Here is an 18928-nt window from a genome sequence, read left to right on the forward strand (position 1 = left end):
AGGAAAGAGAAAAAAGAAGATGTAGAAAGAAAGAGAAAAAAAAATAAAAAGGAGTAAAATTAGAAAATAAATTTTTTAAAAAGACCTATTAATTTTTATATAATAGTAAATTAATTATTTACTAATGTAAGTTTTAAATGTATATTTATTTTTTTTCTAATAAATTAAGACGAAAGTTCAGTAAAAATTCTCTCACATGGTTAAGGCCTGTTTAATTTACTGATTCGAGTTTTTAATTTGAGTTGAGATGTGATTTTATATGAAAAATTTTTAATATAATAAAAAATTAAATATGACTATTTTTAAAATTTTTTTATTATAACAAAATTTAAATCGGTGAAATAAATGGCGTTAATTTCTTCCCCTTGGAGGCGTAACGTGTGATTAGAAAGCCCAGCCCAACACAACGGCCACGGAACAAGACCGCAGCCTAGGGCCCCAAAGACAAGAAATTAGAAAACAACCTCCTCCGTCGCCTCTTCGTTTGTGTACAACCGTCCTTAGTCCTCCCTCTCCGTCCCATATTAGATTACAAAAACCTTTTAATTCTCTCGTCATTCCCCCCAACACATTTTCATGGTCTTGCACTGAAACAAATTGAAATTAGGGTTCCGGAATGCCATGGTGGGAATGATGATGACGGCGAACTCTACAGAAAAGCTCGCCGGTCTTGTGGACTCGGCCAAGTTCGCCACAGACATTCCGTCGAAGCTTGATCGCTTGCGCCAATTGAAGCATGATTTGCTACACGAGAACCCTAGTTCGCTCTCCGACCTCCTTCCTCGTCTCTTTGAGCTTCAGTCCGATAGGTTCGGTCCAGTTCGCAAGTTCGCCACCAAGTACGCTTCCTAAAACCCTAGCTGTCTTTCTATTTTTACTATGTTTGATTATTCTGTTTGTTTCCCGGGAAAGTTACACTCATTGGCAAGAATTATTCCGCAATGCCGTTTTTAATTGTTTATTTTGCTTTCGAAATTAGAATCATTGGTGAAATTGGATTGAAGTATGTGGAGTTCTTACCTGAAATTGTACCTGTGTTGATTACGGTTTTGAATGATGCTACACCGGCCGTTGCTCGACAAGGCATTAATTGTGGAATTAATTTGTTTCGTCGTACTCTTGAGAGAATTGCAGTTCAGGTGAATTTATCCATCGATCTATAGTTTTTTAGTTATCTTGATTCGGTTGCCATTTTGATCGTTCAAGCATGTTAACATGGTTGTTCACATCCCACTGCTTATTCATAATTGGAAATTGACGTAAAATAATGAAAAAGTAAATAAGAGGAATAAAAATTTAGTCGAGTGGTTTTGTTACAAAGTAAAGAAGAGGAATAAAAATTTGGTCGAGTGGTTTTGTTACCTCGTATCTATCTCTGAGGAATTCAAGAGAACGAATTGGCTAAATCTTACATGGGTTATGGGGATAATTCTGCTGCTACTTTCTAAATGGTGACGTCCTTAAGACCTCTATGCACATTTTGGACGTTCTATACTGTTGTGGTTGAGATACCTTTTTGATTTGCTTATTTCCAAACAAATTTGTAAATATCATAACTTAGTTGGACATGAAAACCACGGGTAGGTCTCAGACATATCCTCTGTACCTAATAGTTATAGATGATAACTGACGCACATTTTCGTTTAGTAGGGTCTGCATTCTAGTGAATTGGACGGTTCTCTCGAGTCATCGTGGGAATGGATGTTGAAGTTGAAGGAGAAAATTTACTCGATTGCTTTTCAGGTAAGGAATAAGCTTTACGAGAATTATGCATATTGGCTCTATTCATAGTCTTATTCACTGTAATAACATGTTTGCAAGCCCGGAGGTGGAGGGATAAGGTTGCTAGCCTTGAAGTTTGTTGTGGCAGTCATTCTTCTTTACACACCTGATCCTAATGGCTCACCAGAGCCTCCCTCTCATGAAGGTAACATGAACTTGATTCTGCCTTTGGGCACTCTTTGGTCTGAGAGATGAATGTGTGTACTCAATTATGACTCAATTCTAGCACATAAATCACTCATAGACTATCCTTACACAGCATTGATTAACTGCCTTGCAGAAAACCCGGTTGAATTTAATATATCTTGGGTTCGTGGGGGTCATCCGGTACTCAATGTTGGAGATTTGTCGATTGAGGCCAGTCAAAGTATGGGTTTATTGCTTGATCAACTCAGGTTGCCTACTGGGAACTCTCTCAGTAACTCAACAATAATTGTGCTTATTAATAGGTATTCGCCCTTTTCTGGTTTTATATACAATTTTCATTTTTACAAAGCAAGGCAGAGTGTACATATCATCCTACATATTGGTCGTCCCTATTGCTTTAGAATTTGATTGCTTAAAGAGAATGGTCTTTCAGTTTTAATTTATTTTTATCTGAGTTATTTGATTACTGTTTCTGCTAGGTATACTGAAGTGCTTTTTCTCTGTTTTTGTCTAATGTATTATTTCAGCCTTTCAGCAATTGCAAAGAAGAGGCCTGCGTTCTATGGGCGTGTTCTCCCAGTTTTACTTGGTCTGAAGCTTTCAAGCTCTGTCATCAATGGGCTGCATATTTCCGGGGCACATTATGCTTTAAAAAATGCATTCCTCACCTGTTTAAAGTGCACGCATGCGGGTGCTGCACCGGTACATTTCACACTTCACTGAACTTATAAATCATATTCTTTAGTTTATGGTTGGTGAAGTCTCTTATACGTAATTGTCCCCATCTTCCCATCTTGTATCACCAGTCTTTAGACTTGGTTTAATGCAATCCTGCAACAACTACTTTTTAACTTTACATTGTTCTTTCTATGAATGATTTGCAATTAGAAAAAGAAAATTATATATATGTATACATATATATATATATATATATATTTGTTTCTGACAAGTCTTTTTTCCCCCTTGAACACACACACACACACACATTTTTTCAATAATGCCTGTTAAAATTTTTAAATTCATAAGTGTCTCTGATATGGTGTCACAAATTACTCTCCTTAGCTTTTTTGGCATATCTCTTTTCTTAAGCAACATATAGTCGTCTTTCCAAGTAGCTTACGTTGGAGTTTCGGATTTTGTGGCGTGTGATTTTTGCTTTGAAGATTTACTCGTTTCTAACTTATAACAAGTTACAAGTTATGAATAATTTGATTTGTGCAGTGGCGCGATCGTTTAATTGGGGCTTTGAGAGAGATGAATGCTGGAGGTTCAGCAAAAAGTTCAGCAGAGAAAGTCCACCATATTTGCAAGGCTAATGGAGGTCTAAGAGATGTGCAAGAAGACATTCTAGTTACTAAGGTGTCACCACCCTTCATTTTGTGTTAATATAATTTAGTTTATTGATATACACCTGTAACACCTCTAAATGGACAGCCTTAAAAAAGTACACGTACATGCACTTGTGCTTCTGGAGCCTCATATTACAGTTTATAAATATACAGGGTGAGAAACCCACTGTTGAAGCATATGAATCTGTGCAAAACAATTTTGGAAAGAAAAGGTCTGGATCGCAGGATAAGGGTGATTTTGTCAAGGATGAGGATACACCAGGAAAACGAATCAGAGCAACACCTAATGTCTCAGAAGAATCGGCTAAAGAATTAAATACAACTATCTCTGTTACATATGATGACATTTCTTCAACTGGTCCAACCACTTCCGAAGGAGATGGTGATACTGGTCCTGTGCATCAACTTGTAGCTATGTTTGGTGCCTTGGTTGCCCAAGGCGAAAAAGCTGTTGGTTCTTTAGAGATTCTCATTTCAAGTATCTCTGCTGATTTGCTAGCTGAGGTAGTGATGGTTAGTATGCGTAACCTTCCTCTAGCTCATGCTATAGCCGAAGCAGGTGATGAACCAGTGCAGAATATGAGTATAGTTGGCAGTGATTCTCAAGTTAAATATCCGCCGTCGTTTGTTGCTAATGTTCTCTCACTTTCCAGCATGTTTCCTAAGATAGCTTCACTGGTAGATACTCGTCAATCAGTGGTCAATGATAAAGCGGTATGAGTTTGTCTTCTAACTTTGATATTAAACCTTTCTTGTATGTTTCTTTTTGTTTTTGCCTCCAGTTAGTTTGATTTTATATAGTTTGTGGCGCCGTTCTTAGCCTATTTTTAATAAATAATTATTCGTCTATTTCAGCTTCTTAGATACTTTGATTTACATATTCATGGTAATTGCAGAAACCTGAAGTGGAGAAAGAACGTTCAGCAGATAATGCTGTTGCTTCTGTTGGCATTGATGAAGGAGCAGAAACTCTCTTGTTGTCTGCTGGGGTATCAGATTCTTCTGATATTTCTGAAATGGGCAAAGGCTGCTTAGCATTCCCTTCTGATATCCATGATGCTGGCAATATGGAGAGTGAAATACCTGGACTTGATTCTTCTGTTCGTAATGATAATTTGTCAGGACAGCTTGCTGCTTCGTCATTGGTCTCTATGGACGTAGAAGATGCCAGTCAAGAGAAAATTACAAGTTTTGTTCAAAAGACTTCATTGCATTTACTTCCATCAACGTCAACGGAGAGGTCTGACGAGCTAAGCCCAAAAGCAACTGTTTCTGATGTCAATAGCTTGGTTTCCTCCACAGCAACTTCAGTTGGGTTGCCCCATCATTTTGTCCTGCCAAAGATGTCAGCACCTGTTGTCAACCTTGCTGATGACGAGAAGGATAATTTGCAGAAATCAGCTTTTGTTCGTGTTGTTGAGGCATATAAGCAAACAACAGTTACTGGAGGTTCACAAATTCGATCTTCTTTGCTTGCACACTTGGGAGTTGAGGTAGTTATTCTAGCTTCTTGACGATACTAAATCTCATCTATAAAGCTTGTGAGAGACTTGATATTGCAGTTCCTTATTCAATTTGGTTCTTGGGCTTGTTTTATCAGTTGATCTTTTTGTTTAGACCTTTCTTGGTTTAGTAAAGTTTCCCATACAAAGCAGTTGGGAAGATCATATGTACTCCATTTCAAATTATTCATACCTTCAAACTCTACTGCCTTCTTGTACTCTTCAGGACGTTAATAATTTATAGAAAATTTTTTGATAACCTTTTTTTATGCACGGTTACTCATGTAAGCTTCTAAAACTTGTTTTCAGATCAATTATGAACTTTTTATAGAGTTTCATCAAGCAAAGTTGTTTGGCCTCGTCTCAATATTTGTTATTTCTGTGTGGATATGGTTTTGAAACTCATTTGTTGATTTTTGCAGTTTCCCTTAGAGTTAGATTCATGGAAGCTGATACAAACACACATCTTGGCAGATTATACGAATCATGAGGCAAGCTACTTCTTGGTCTTTCCTTCCTATCTACCAAACAACCTAAGGCATAACTAATATCCTCTCTGTCATTCCAATTTTCTATTTCTTACATATTTTCTTTCCATCACTTTTTCTCTCCTTACTACCAAATGTAATGTTAGTGAAATTGGTTGTAGTGATGGGAAAAGTAACAGCTAAAGATAATGGTGTTCTGGCATGTGGTAAAGACCTGGTAGTTAAGTTCTTTAACCTTATTGTAGGTATTTTCTTTTAGATAATCATAGTCTAGGTCATTAAACATTTGAATTCAAATTTTCGATAGTGGATGAGAGATTGCAAGTGGTAAAGTGAATCTATGACTCACTCACGATTGTTGCATCTGCTGTACTTGTGTTTCCTTTGATGCTCATTATTGGTAGTCATAAATAGTTCACACATGATATTTGTGTGCTCTTTTATCTGATTTATCATTTGTGCACGACTGATTGTTACTAACAAACTGATTGTTACTAACAAATTTTCTTCAGGGACACGAGTTGACATTGCGCGTCCTGTACAGGTTGTTTGGGGAAGCAGAAGAGGACCACGATTTCTTTTCTTCCAGAACTGCTACTTCTGTTTACGAGATGTTCCTTTTAACTGTGGTATGTAGTCTTATGTTCAGTTCACTGGTCCTTTTGAATAATGCCCGCTTAGGAGTCTTTATTCTAATGCAGGTGGAAACGCTAAGAGACTCATTTCCTCCCTCAGACAAATCATTGAGCAGATTGCTTGGAGAGGTTCCATATTTACCAGACAAAGTTTTGAAATTATTGGAGCGCATGTGCTCACCTGGAAACTTTGACAAGGCTGAGAAAGAATTACAAAGCGGGGACCGAGTGACGCAAGGTCTGAGCATAGTGTGGAGCCTGATTTTACTGAGGCCTCCTTTTCGAGATGCCTGCTTGAAAATTGCTTTAAAGGTTTTCCATCTTGTGAACTTCATTACATTTGGTTTTGTTTTCTGATTTTCAGAATTCTAGCAAATAACCAAAATCAACGCTATTTCTGCTTCTTGCTTTTTTTCTGCTTCAGAGAGGCACATGTCTGTGTTTAAGCATTTTCATTTGTGATGATATTTGCTGACTACAAATTTTGGATCTATAATATTAGCCCCCCCTTTTTTTCAATTTTTTACTTGGTTTGTTTGTAGAATTTATGTTTAGCAATATAGCATTTTCATATTGCTCCTTTTTTTTTTTTTGACATTTTCTTTTCACCCATGAAAGAGTGCGGTACATCATATGGAGGAAGTGCGCATGAAGGCTATTCGTCTGGTACTTCATTTACATCTTGGAAGTGAAATAACAGTTTTGCCTCTTGATTTTTATCTATTTTAAGTTAGCTTCTCATGCGCTTTTCCATTTGACAGGTCGCAAACAAGCTTTATCCTTTGTCATCCATTGCAAAACGAATAGAAGATTTCGCAAAAGAAACATTGCTTTCTGTAATAAACGGTGAAACAACAGAAACATTGGATGCTGAAGGACCAATTTCTGAACTTAGGAAGGTAATACTCTTTTTATGTGCCATGTGGAGTCCAATCAAATTTGACCGTAAGATATATTATGGTTTAATCAAACTTAGTTCTGTCTTCAAATCAAATTTTCAGGACTCTGAGTCCGAAAAGCCTTTTAATGAACTTCCATCAATGAGTGCCAACAGTAAAGATGTGTCCTCGGATACTCATCAATCATGTACTTCTCAAAGTGGATCATCCCTTTCAGTCTGTGAGGCCCAGCGGTGTATGTCACTTTATTTTGCTTTGTGCACAAAGGTGATACCTCTCTCTTTTACATCTTAGTACTTTTATATTCTTTGTTCAGTTGTTGACTTTATGATTAATGCAAATAGAATTGAATGTATTTGTTTGATGGTCTGTGTGGCAGAAACACTCCCTCTTTTGCGAAATTTTTTTTACTTATAAAAGTGCATCGAAGGAAGTTAAGCAGGTTTGATTAATTTGTATGTCTTTTTGTTTTTTTCTTGAGTAATTTTCTTGTGTTTCCAGATATTGCATTGGTGCTTGAATTCCTATCACATGATTTTTCTACTTATTTAATTTGTTGCTGCAGGCAGTTGATCGCCATATCCCAATATTAGTCCGCACTATGGGCTCATCCTCAGATCTTCTTGAAATTATTTCAGATCCTCCAGTAGGAAGCGAGAACCTCCTAATGCAGGTTTCAAAAGTTATTTAATGATTTGGTCATCACTCTTCAAGGACAGCATGTTAACACCCTTTCCTGTCTACATCTTTGGGACATTGTATCAGGTTTTGCATACATTGACAGATGGAACGATTCCTTCTCAAGAATTGATATTTACCATTAAGAAGTTATATGATTCAAAATTGAAGGTAGATCATTCAGTTTTACTGACTGTTAAACTAAAGTGTGAGCTGATATGTGTTTGGTTCTAATTTATTGCAGGACGCTGAGATACTTATTCCAATATTACCATTTCTATCGAAGGACGAGGTTATTTCCCTCTTTGACCCAACTTTGGCATAGCGCACACGTTATTACTTTTTTACATGCTTTCTTGATGAATTCTTGGTTGTTTCCCTCGTCTGTTGTGTTGTTTGCCAGTTGATTTTATTTTCTTAATTTTTTTTTAATTATTGTCAACATTAGAAGTTTCCTTCTTATGTTAGTAATCCATTGTGTAGAACTCACACTTGCAAGTGGTGGTGGTGTGTGTGTGTTGGGGGTGGTGGGGTGTAGACGGGGGGACCCAAGGGCTTATAAATGCAGTAATCATCTTATAAATATTTTATTTGGGACTTTTGGTATCTAAACTTTGGTTTGATTTTATACCTTTAATGCTTGTTTCTGGATGAATTCTTGTCTGTTTTCCATGACTGTCTGTTCTTGCTGTTTATGCTTAATTTTTGGTTATTGTAGACATTAGATGTTTCCTTACTGATTATTGTTGGACTTTCGTACTTTCAATGCTTTAAGTTGGTTTAATTTAGAGTTGCCGTCTTATCTTTTACTTGTAGTAAGTTAATTAGCTTCCGACTTATGTTAGGTTTTGCTGAACTTTCCCCAAGTTGTGAATCTTCCTATAGATAAGTTCCGAGTGGCACTCGCGCGGATATTACAGGTATCTTTCTATTTTTTATTTTTTGAGCTCACATGAGGTGAAAGGACTTGTGATCATGGGTGCTTTTCTATAAGAGTGGTGTTAGTTTGTTGTTATCTTATCGCACAAGACAATTGTAAAAAATAACATATTATCACGTGTCCTTACTGATTAATTTCTGATGGATAAAACCATTAAGCAGATTATAAATTCATCCATGGCATGTTCTGAGAGGATAGGATATTGTATATATATTTATTGACCACTATAGAGATTTGATTTTCTACTTAAGCAGCCATGCAGGAATTTTTTGAGCATTTATGTCTGCCATTTTCCTCGACTAACACTTTCTTTCCCCTTTAAGTTGCGTAAATTAGGTTCGTTATTATTTATTGAATCCTATTCAAGAATCTTAAGTGTTCTGTTCTTCTTATTGCTATTCTTGGTCCAAACAATGAACAAGCATTATATGCTACTTGTTTTAATCCTTTTAAGATGCTCAAATTAGGTTTATTGTCATTTCCTATACAAGCATCTAAAGTGTTCTGTTTTTATTATTTTTGTTCTTGTTCCTAACAATAAACAAGTATTATTAGGCTATTTGATTTTATCTTTCTCTAGTTAAATTTACTCTGTTTGGAATTTGGTTATATGAAGTTGTAATACATTTAAAATAGGATTTAGGTTGTAGAACTAATCTAAAACTATTTGCTTTTAGACATTCATTATTTTACTGTTAGTGAGTTTTGTATATAGATTGTTTGAGACATATTTACACAGGGTTCACCACATTCTGGTCCACTACTTGATTATTTGAGACACATTTACACAGGGTTCACCACATTCTGGTCCGCTACTTGCTCCTGCTGAATGGGATTGACCCTGATAGAGATGGAATTCCATTGAAGAAGGCATGCCTCTGCAAACTCCAACCCCTCTGTTTCTCTTGTATAAAACTTCACTGTCTTTTAAATTTAATGATGCTGGGCTTGCTAACTGATGATACTCCATAGCAGGTCACAGATGCATGCAACGCTTGCTTTGAACAGCGGCAGACATTCACCCAACAAGTTCTTGCTAAAGTTTTGAATCAATTGGTCTGCACTAGTGGAAACTTTTATCTTTCTTTTGCGTACAACTTTCAAGCTGAACTCAGAGCTTACCAACCTTTCTTACAGGTTGAGCAAATTCCTCTGCCTATACTGTTCATGCGTACAGTATTACAAGCTATAGGTGCTTTTCCAGCACTGGTAAGAATTTAATAAGCAAGGTCTGTTGCACATTTAATTGAAGAGTAAGTAGGGAGTTCAGTAATATTCTCTGTTGGGTAGACAACTACGTTGTTTGTCTCTCTCTCTCTCTCTCCTTTTTTTTTTTTTTTGGTAGAAACGTTGTTTTTCTCTTTTACACCTTTGGCACATAATTTTAAGGTCTTATAGCTTTGGGTTTGCTGCTTATTTTACAGGTGGATTTTGTGATGGAGATTCTCTCTCGACTTGTAAGCAAACAGGTAATATTATGTCAAGTTAATTGCAATTCATTTAGCATTTTTGCTTTCTTCATCTTTTGACTCAATAAGCTGTCGCAGATATGGAAATATCCCAAGTTGTGGGTAGGATTCTTGAAGTGTGCGTTCTTGACAAAGCCTCAATCATTTGGTGTGTTGCTTCAGGTGTGTCTATAGAAGCCCACTATGCCTTTTATGTTTTTAGAATTGATTCGCATCTAAGGATTTGCTGAGAGCCATGTATTCTCATCGTTACTTTTAACTACTATTCCGTCCCTCTATGCTGCTCTCTCTCTCTCTCTCTCTCTCTCTCTCTCTGTGCTTTGCTGTGTACTTTTGATGGCATTGTTATAAAAAGCAATTTTGAGGTGCTCTTCAATCTGAGGACATCAGGGCTTTAGCTCTCTCTCTCTCTCTCTCTCTCTCTCTCTCTCTCTCTCTCTCTCTCTCTCTCTCTCTCTCTCTCTCTCTCGGGTAGAAGCTTTGATGTGTACTTTTGATGGCATTGTTATAAAAAGCAATTTTGAGGTGCTCTTCAATCTGAGGACATCAGGGCTTTAGCCTAGGGACATTTATGCTTCTAAAGCCTCGATACTTTTTGTTTGATAATCTAAATATGTTCTTCCTTAGTGAGTGGATCTATTGTTTGGAATGTTTTGGACAAATAACCAGAATGTTTCAAAGATTTTAGCGGAGTCTCATTTGAAAGATTTTAGTGGAGTCTGATTTTCAGACTTGCTTAGGGGCTGGGACATTATCTTGTGCTGAGTCTGGGGTTCTGTTTGTACTTTAAATCCCTGCGCTGTTTATTGTTTTGCTTTTTTCTCTTCTGGATGTTTGGTGGACGTTGATAAGCCCCCCGTGCGTTTTACATATGTTCGGAGGAAACGCCACCACGAGCCAAGGTTGGCAGCTGAAATTCAAGTGGAGGCTGACGTGGAGGGAGGAGCTCGGGAAGAGGAATTAGGAAGTGGCTGAGGCAGCAGGAAGTTACTAGTTAGTTAGCATTGGGATCAGTGAGGGAGAATAAGGCTTAGTAGTATAAATAGAGGAGGAAGGGGAATAGAAGGGGATCGAATCATATGTATACTTCCGAGAGTGGAACCTAGGAGAGCAAGGGATCTCTCGAAAATCCCCTTATCCCCCTTGTAACCAATCGTCCGCCATTAATACAATTCAAGCTTCCGATAGTATTCCTAGGAATTCTGTCTCAATTCTACTAACAGAGAATAGGAGTCTAACATTTGGTATCAGAGCACTGTCCTGGTATGACGAGACGTACCGATGACCGCGAGAAGGAGAAGACGGAGGTAACGAGAGAGGAATTCGCAAGGGAATTCGAGGAGGTGCGTGAGGAATTGAAAAAAATTCCTCGACTGGAGCAAGGCATGGATTTGCTGCTGGCTAGAATGGAGGAACTGATGAATATTCAGCATCAAGAACGGCGGAATTTCCAGACAGCTGGAGTAGAAGCTCCGGCGAGATAGACGACGCCAGGAGAAGAGTCGAGCGAGAGAGTCAGGCAACCGCGTGAATTTGGAACGCGAGCCGACTGTCGGACCAGAAGAGTGTCGATGCCGACGTTTAACGGCGAAAACCCCGATGGCTGGACTTTTAGGGCTGAGAGATACTTTACGATGAACGGTCTGACAGAGAACGAAAAGTTGGATGTTGCAGTTGTCAGCCTCGACGGAGAAGCCTTGGCATGGTTTCAATGGGAGGATGGGCGGCGGATGATTCGAAATTGGGCGGAGTTGAAGGTGATGATTCTCGAACGATTCCGACCGACACAAGAAGGCAGCTTGTGCGAGAAGTTGTTGTCCCTCCGGCAGGAGACGACGGTGAGAGATTACCGGAAGCAATTCGAGGTGCTGGCGGCGCCGTTGACGGACGTCTCCGAGCAAGTTCTGGAGAGTTCGTTTGTTAATGGACTTAAGCCTGAGGTGCGGGCAGAGATAAGACTGATGAAACCGTTTGGGCTGGGCCGGATTATGGAGGTAGCCCAGAGGGGGCGTAACCTGCTGGTACGTGGCCCAAAAGGCCAGGGCCCAACGTTTCCGGTTTGGGGAAGAGGAGTTAATGAACAAAGAAATGGCCAAACGACCACATCCGGTCCGCGTTTTAATGGAAGTTCGAACGAGAAAGGAAGGGTGGGAGACGAACGGAAGACGACGAACCAGGGCCCGGGATCGGCGCCGTTCCGGCGGATGACTGACGCGGAACTACAGGCTAAGAGGGAGAAAGGGCTGTGTTACCGATGCGATGGCAAGTATTTTTTCGGTCACCGTTGTCCGAATCGGGAGATACAGGTCATGATTGTCCGTGAGGAAGAGGAATGGGAAGAGGAGGAGACAGAGCAGACCGGAATGGCTGAAGAAGAAGAAATGGTGGAATTATCCCTCAATTCAGTTGTGGGATTAACAGCCCCGAAAACCATGAAGCTTAAAGCAATCGTTCACGGGCGTGAGGTAATTTTGTTAATTGATAGTGGGGCGACCCACAATTTCATTTCTTGCGATTTGGTTCAGAAATTGAAATTGCCAGTGGATAGGACGGGGGGGTATGGAGTGGTGATGGGAACTGGTTTAGCGGTGCGAGGAGAGGGAATTTGCCGGGGAGTATTAGTTTCCATGCAGGGAATTGAAATAGTTGAAGATTTTCTGCCTTTGGAATTAGGAAGCTCAGACTTGATATTGGGAATCCAATGGTTGGAAACCCTAGGGGTTGTATCTGTGAATTGGAAGACCTTACTCATGAAGTTCGGTCTGGGAGGGAGGCAGGTTACATTAAGGGGTGACCCGGGATTGAATAAGTCACCAGTAACACTCAAGGCTTTAATGAGGGCCTTGAGACATGAAGGAGAAGGGGTGTGGGTGGAGTTAGGGGCTCTGGGAGTGAGACCGCCAATTAAAGAGGAGGTAGTTCCCCTGGAATTGCAGGAGGTAATGAGTTTGTATAGGGAGGTTTTTGAAATGCCGGAAGGATTGCCACCGATTCGAACTAAGGATCATGCAATTGTGTTGAGAGAGGGAACCTCTCCCATAAGTGTTAGACCCTATCGTTATCCCATATTCAGAAAACATAAATTGAGAAATTGGTTGGGGAAATGTTAGCGGCTGGCATAATTCAACCAAGCGTTAGTCCGTACTCTAGTCCGGTTTTGCTGGTTAAGAAGAAGGATGGAAGTTGGAGATTTTGCGTGGACTACCGCGCTTTGAATAGGGAGACAGTCCCCGATCGTTTTCCAATTCCAGTCATAGAAGAACTTTTGGATGAATTGCATGGCGCAACGGTGTTTTCCAAGATCGATCTTAAATCAGGATATCATCAAATTAGGATGAAAGCCGAGGACGTGCCGAAGACAGCCTTTCGCACACACGAAGGCCACTACGAATTCCTTGTGATGCCGTTTGGCCTCACTAATGCTCCGGCGACCTTTCAATCGCTCATGAATGACGTCCTTCGTATTTTCCTCCGTAAGTTTGTGCTCGTATTTTTTGATGATATACTTATCTACAGCCGTTCCTTGGAAGAGCATGCAGGCCATCTGGGCCAGGTATTGGCGGTTTTGCAGCAATACCAACTATATGCCAACGCCAAGAAGTGTAGTTTTGGCCAGCGATCAATCGAGTACCTTGGCCATATCGTTTCGGCAGAAGGGGTTTCGGCTGATCCTGCTAAAATAGAAGCCATGGTTAATTGGCCTCCTCCCACGGATTTGAAGGAGTTACGGGGATTCCTTGGGTTGACAGGTTACTACCGCAAGTTCGTGGCTGGATATAGTCAAATCGCAGGACCCTTAATCAACTTGCTTCGCAAGGATAATTTTCGTTGGGATGCTGAGACGATGCAAGCTTTTGAAAGGTTGAAATCGGCAATGACACAAGTGCCGGTGTTGGCATTGCCGGATTTCACAAAGCCATTTGTGCTTGAGTCAGATGCCTCGGAAATTGGTTTAGGGGCAGTTTTGATGCAAGAACAACGGCCCATTGCTTATTTCAGTCAAGTCCTATCCGCTCAAGCACGGAACAAGTCGGTGTATGAGCGCGAGTTGATGGCCATTATTTTGGCCGTTCAAAAGTGGCGGCCGTATCTTTTGGGGCATCATTTTGTAATCCGCACGGATCAGCGCAGCCTTAAATACTTGTTGGAGCAACGTCTAGTTAGCATGGAACACCAAAAATGGCTCACCAAGTTGTTGGGATATGACTTCGAGATCCAATATCGACCTGGGGTTGAGAATAGGGCTGCGGATGCATTGTCACGAGTGGTAGTTGGGCCAGCTATGGCCACCATGACGACCTCCACATTTGTCAACACCGAAGAAATCCATCAACAGGGGTTGCAGGATGACCGGTTAGCCAAGATTTGGTCGGAACTGCCTAACAATCCGGCTGCATTTCCCGGTTATTCCATCAGACAAGGCCGTTTGTTGTATAAAGGTAGGATGGTGGTGGCTCGCACGTCTCCGATTGTACAGCGATTGCTACATTCATATCACAACGGAGTGTTAGGTGGCCACTCGGGGGGATTGAAGACATATCGTCGAATTGCGGCTGACTGGTTTTGGTTAGGAATGAAGCGAGATGTTACCGCATATGTGGGTCAATGTGAGATATGTCAACGGTGTAAGGCTTCCACCTTGGCTCCGGGAGGATTATTGCAACCCTTACCTATTCCAGAACAGGTGTGGGAAGATGTATCGATGGATTTTATTGAGGGCCTACCCCGTTCGGAGGGCTACGATACGATCCTAGTTGTTGTTGACCGTTTGAGCAAGTACGGCCATTTTATGGCTTTGATGCACCCGTTTACCGCAGAGAAGGTTGCAACACTGTTTGTCCGGGAGGTGGTCCGGCTACATGGGGTCCCTCGCACTATTGTTTCGGATCGGGCCCGAGTCTTTCTTAGCCGTTTTTGGACGGACTTACACAAACAGATGGGCACTATCCTCTCGCGTAGTACGGCGTACCATCCACAGACCGATGGCCAGTCCGAGGTGGTTAATAGGAGTGTGGAAACGTATCTACGTTGCTTTACTTGCGATAAGCCCGGGCAGTGGCATAAGTGGTTGGCTTGGTCCGAGTATTGGTACAATACTTCCTTTCATACTGCCACGCGCATGACTCCTTTTCAAGCGGTTTATGGCCGTTTGCCTCCACCATTGCTGCGGTACAGTGTGGGGTCGTCACCTGTGGATTCCGTCGAGCGCCAACTACAAGATCGAGATGCCATGTTAGATCTACTCAAATTCCATCTTCTTCGGGCTCAACAGAAGATGAAAGCGATTGCGGATGGTAAACGGCGAGATGTGGAGTTTGCTGTGGGAGACTTAGTGTATCTTAAGCTCCGGCCTTACCGTCAGGTTTCATTGGCGCGCCATCGTAATGAGAAGTTGAGCCCCCGTTTCTACGGTCCCTTTCGCATTATGCGTCGCGTGGGGCTAGTCGCTCATCATCTGGCTTTGCCAGACTCAGCGACCATTCATCCGGTGTTTCATGTTTCTCAGCTACGTCGGGTGGTTGGACAAGGGCAGGCCATCTCGTCTCTGCCACCCCAGCTGACCGGTGATTTGGAGATGTGCGCTGAGCCGGCTGATCTGCTTGGGGTGCGACATACGCCTCATGGGGGTCGTTCTGACTTGGAGGTGTTGATTCGTTGGGCTCAATTGCCGAAACATGAAGATACGTGGGAGTCGTATGCTGCTATTGATGCACAATTTCCTCGGATCAGCGCAGCCTTAAATACTTGTTGGAGCAGCGTCTAGTTAGCATGGAACACCAAAAATGGCTCACCAAGTTGTTGGGATATGACTTCGAGATCCAATATCGACCTGGGGTTGAGAATAGGGCTGCGGATGCATTGTCACGAGTGGTAGTTGGGCCAGCTATGGCCACCATGACGGCCTCCACATTTGTCAACACCAAAGAAATCCATCAACAGGTGTTGCAGGATGACCGGTTAGTCAAGATTTGGTCGGAACTGCCTAACAACCCGGCTGCATTTCCCGGTTATTCCATCAGACAAGGCCGTTTGTTGTATAAGGGTAGGATGGTGGTGGCTCACACGTCTCCGATTGTACAGCGATTGCTACATTCATATCACAACGGAGTGTTAGGTGGCCACTCGGGGGGATTGAAGACATATCGTCGAATTGCGGCTGACTGGTTTTGGTTAGGAATGAAGCGAGATGTTACCGCATATGTGGGTCAATGTGAGATATGTCAACGGTGTAAGGCTTCCACCTTGGCTCCGGGAGGATTATTGCAACCCTTACCTATTCCGGAACAGGTGTGGGAAGATGTATCGATGGATTTTATTGAGGGCCTACCCCATTGGAGGGCTACGATACGATCCTAGTGGTTGTTGACCGTTTGAGCAAGTACGGCCATTTTATGGCTTTGAGGCACCCGTTTACCGCAGAGAAGGTTGCAGCACTGTTTGTCCGGGAGGTGGTCCGGCTACATGGGGTCCCTCGCTCTATTGTTTCGGATCGGGACCGAGTCTTTCTTAGCCGTTTTTGGACGGACTTACACAAACAGATGGGCACTATCCTCTCGCGTAGTACGGCATACCATCCACAGACCGATGGCCAGTCCGAGGTGGTTAATAGGAGTGTGGAAACGTATCTACGTTGCTTTACTTGCGATAAGCCCGGGCAGTGGCATAAGTGGTTGGCTTGGTCCGAGTATTGGTACAATACTTCCTTTCATACTGCCACGCGCATGACTCCTTTTCAAGCGGTTTATGGCCGTTTGCCTCCACCATTGCTGCGGTACAGTGTGGGGTCGTCACCTGTGGATTCCGTCGAGCGCCAACTACAAGATCGAGATGCCATGTTAGATCTACTCAAATTCCATCTTCTTCGGGCTCAACAGAAGATGAAAGCGATTGCGGATGGTAAACGGCGAGATGTGGAGTTTGTTGTGGGAGACTTAGTGTATCTTAAGCTCCGGCCTTACCGTCAGGTTTCATTGGCGCGCCGTCGTAATGAGAAGTTGAGCCCCCGTTTCTACGGTCCCTTTCGCATTGTGCGTCGCGTGGGGCCAGTCGCTTATCGTCTGGCTTTGCCAGACTCAGCGACCATTCATCCGGTGTTTCATGTTTCTCAGCTACGTCGGGTGGTTGGACAAGGGCAGGCCATCTCATCTCTGCCAGCCCAGCTGACCGGTGATTTGGAGATGTGCGCAGAGCCGGCTGATCTGCTTGGGGTGCGACATACGCCTCATGGGGGTCGTTCTGATTTGGAGGTGTTGATTCGTTGGGCTCAATTGCCGGAACATGAAGATACGTGGGAGTCGTATGCTGCTATTGATGCACAATTTCCTCACTTTCACCTTGAGGACAAGGTGCGTCTTTGGGGCGGGGGTAATGATAAGCCCCCCGTGCGTTTTACATATGTTCGGAGGAAACGCCACCACGAGCCAAGGTTGGCAGCTGAAACTCAAGTGGAGGCTGACGTGGAGGGAGGAGCTCGGGAAGAGGAATTAGGAAGTGGCTGAGTCAGTAGGAAGTTACTAGTTAGTTAGCATTGGGATCAGTGAGGGAGAATAAGGCTTAGTAGTATAAATAGAGTAGGAAGGGGAATAGAAGGGGATCGAATCATCTGTATACTTCCGAGAGTGGAACCTAGGAGAGCAAGGGATCTCTCGAAAATCCCCTTATCCCCCTTGTAACCAATCGTCCGCCATTAATACAATTCAAGCTTCCGATAGTATTCCTAGGAATTCTGTCTCAATTCTACTAACAGAGAATAGGAGTCTAACAGACGTCTTGTCCCCTTTTGTACTCTTCTAGTTTTTATTTTTAATAAAATTTATCGTTTCTTATTAAAAAAAAAGAACCAGAATGTTTCAAAGGGAAAACACAAGTACAAATTCAATTCTACTCTAGCTTTTGTAAATCGAAATATACTTTTCAGCAATTTTCTTTCCTTTTCTTTTAGTCGTTTTAATGAAGTGATGAAATTATTTCCCATGTTGGACTTAAACAGTAATGGAGTTTAGAACTCTTCTGATGGTATTTTTATCTTGCAGCTACCTCCAGCACAACTAGAAAATGCATTGAATAGAACACCAGCTCTGAAAGCACCATTAACTACGCATGCTAGCCAGCCAGATATTCGATCTTCACTTCCAAGGTTCATTGAAATCAACCGTTTCTTTTTGCCCGAGACAATTTAGCAGGAAGGGGGAAGCTATAACCAGTAGTTGGTTACTGACATGATTCATGTTATTATTTTCTGCTTTTTCAGGTCAATATTGGTAGTTTTGGGCATTGCTTCAGATTCCCAGCCCCAAACAAGTCAGCCACAGGCTGCAGAAGCGATCACCTTAGATAAGGAGGTGGTCAAAGAAAAATCTAAAGAATCATCTGGTGCTTCTTGACATGTCAACTCAATTTCCGAAGAGTCTATGAATTTGGCATTGATGAATCCAGCAGACGCATCACCGGCTTGTCGGGATCAATCTTACCTTCCAAGTGCTGACTAATGTTGTCCAATGTTTTGGCTCAGAATGAAAATCAAACACGCAGGAAAATCCATCAGTCGTCTTCTCAGATGGAAAAGCAATGGTTATGTTGTACTATACCCTATAAGCGGACATAGATAGAGCATGTTTCCAGGTCACAATAAGTAGCTGCGCCATCCGATTTCACTGATAACCGGGCAAATTAGATAAGAGTTACTGTCGGAATTTTGCCTGTGGAATAATGCGTTGATAGTATAAGTTCTACTTTTAAGATATGTTTACTTTTACATGTATTGATTTGTTTACTTTTAACATAGAAATGATGATTTAATAGTGTCAGCATGTAGAGAATGTGACAAGGAAATCTTAATCCCAAATCTTCTCTTGGTATTATTTTACGTTGAGTACAGTAAACATTGGATTATTTTTATATGGTTATTTTATTATGCATAGAGACATTTTAGTAATTAACTTTATAAATTTTGTTGCCCAACTTTAAGTAATGGTAGCTAAGCTTTATTTATTTCACTTGATCAAGTTAAAAAGTGAATTCATATGAGAAAACACTGCA

General features: G+C 41.5%; 1 protein-coding gene across 1 annotated transcript; it reads left to right on the forward strand.

Moving 5' to 3' along the window:
- The first annotated feature begins 454 nt into the window (after positions 1–454).
- On the forward strand, positions 455–18728 carry LOC21391621. The gene is given in 28 exon segments (XM_024164832.1): positions 455–839; positions 980–1139; positions 1651–1743; positions 1822–1927; positions 2063–2231; positions 2457–2631; positions 3151–3288; positions 3432–3992; positions 4175–4771; positions 5203–5271; positions 5781–5897; positions 5970–6215; positions 6522–6569; positions 6665–6802; positions 6905–7069; positions 7182–7244; positions 7368–7475; positions 7568–7651; positions 7725–7772; positions 8326–8400; positions 9212–9249; positions 9251–9290; positions 9396–9476; positions 9558–9629; positions 9845–9889; positions 9968–10051; positions 17923–18026; positions 18141–18728. Coding segments are annotated over 28 exon segments (3975 nt in total). The 5' UTR covers positions 455–621; the 3' UTR covers positions 18274–18728.
- Positions 18729–18928: the final 200 nt, after the last annotated feature.

Source organism: Morus notabilis, unplaced genomic scaffold (assembly GCF_000414095.1).
Source record: "Morus notabilis unplaced genomic scaffold, ASM41409v2 Scaffold1499, whole genome shotgun sequence".
Taxonomy (NCBI): domain Eukaryota; kingdom Viridiplantae; phylum Streptophyta; class Magnoliopsida; order Rosales; family Moraceae; genus Morus; species Morus notabilis.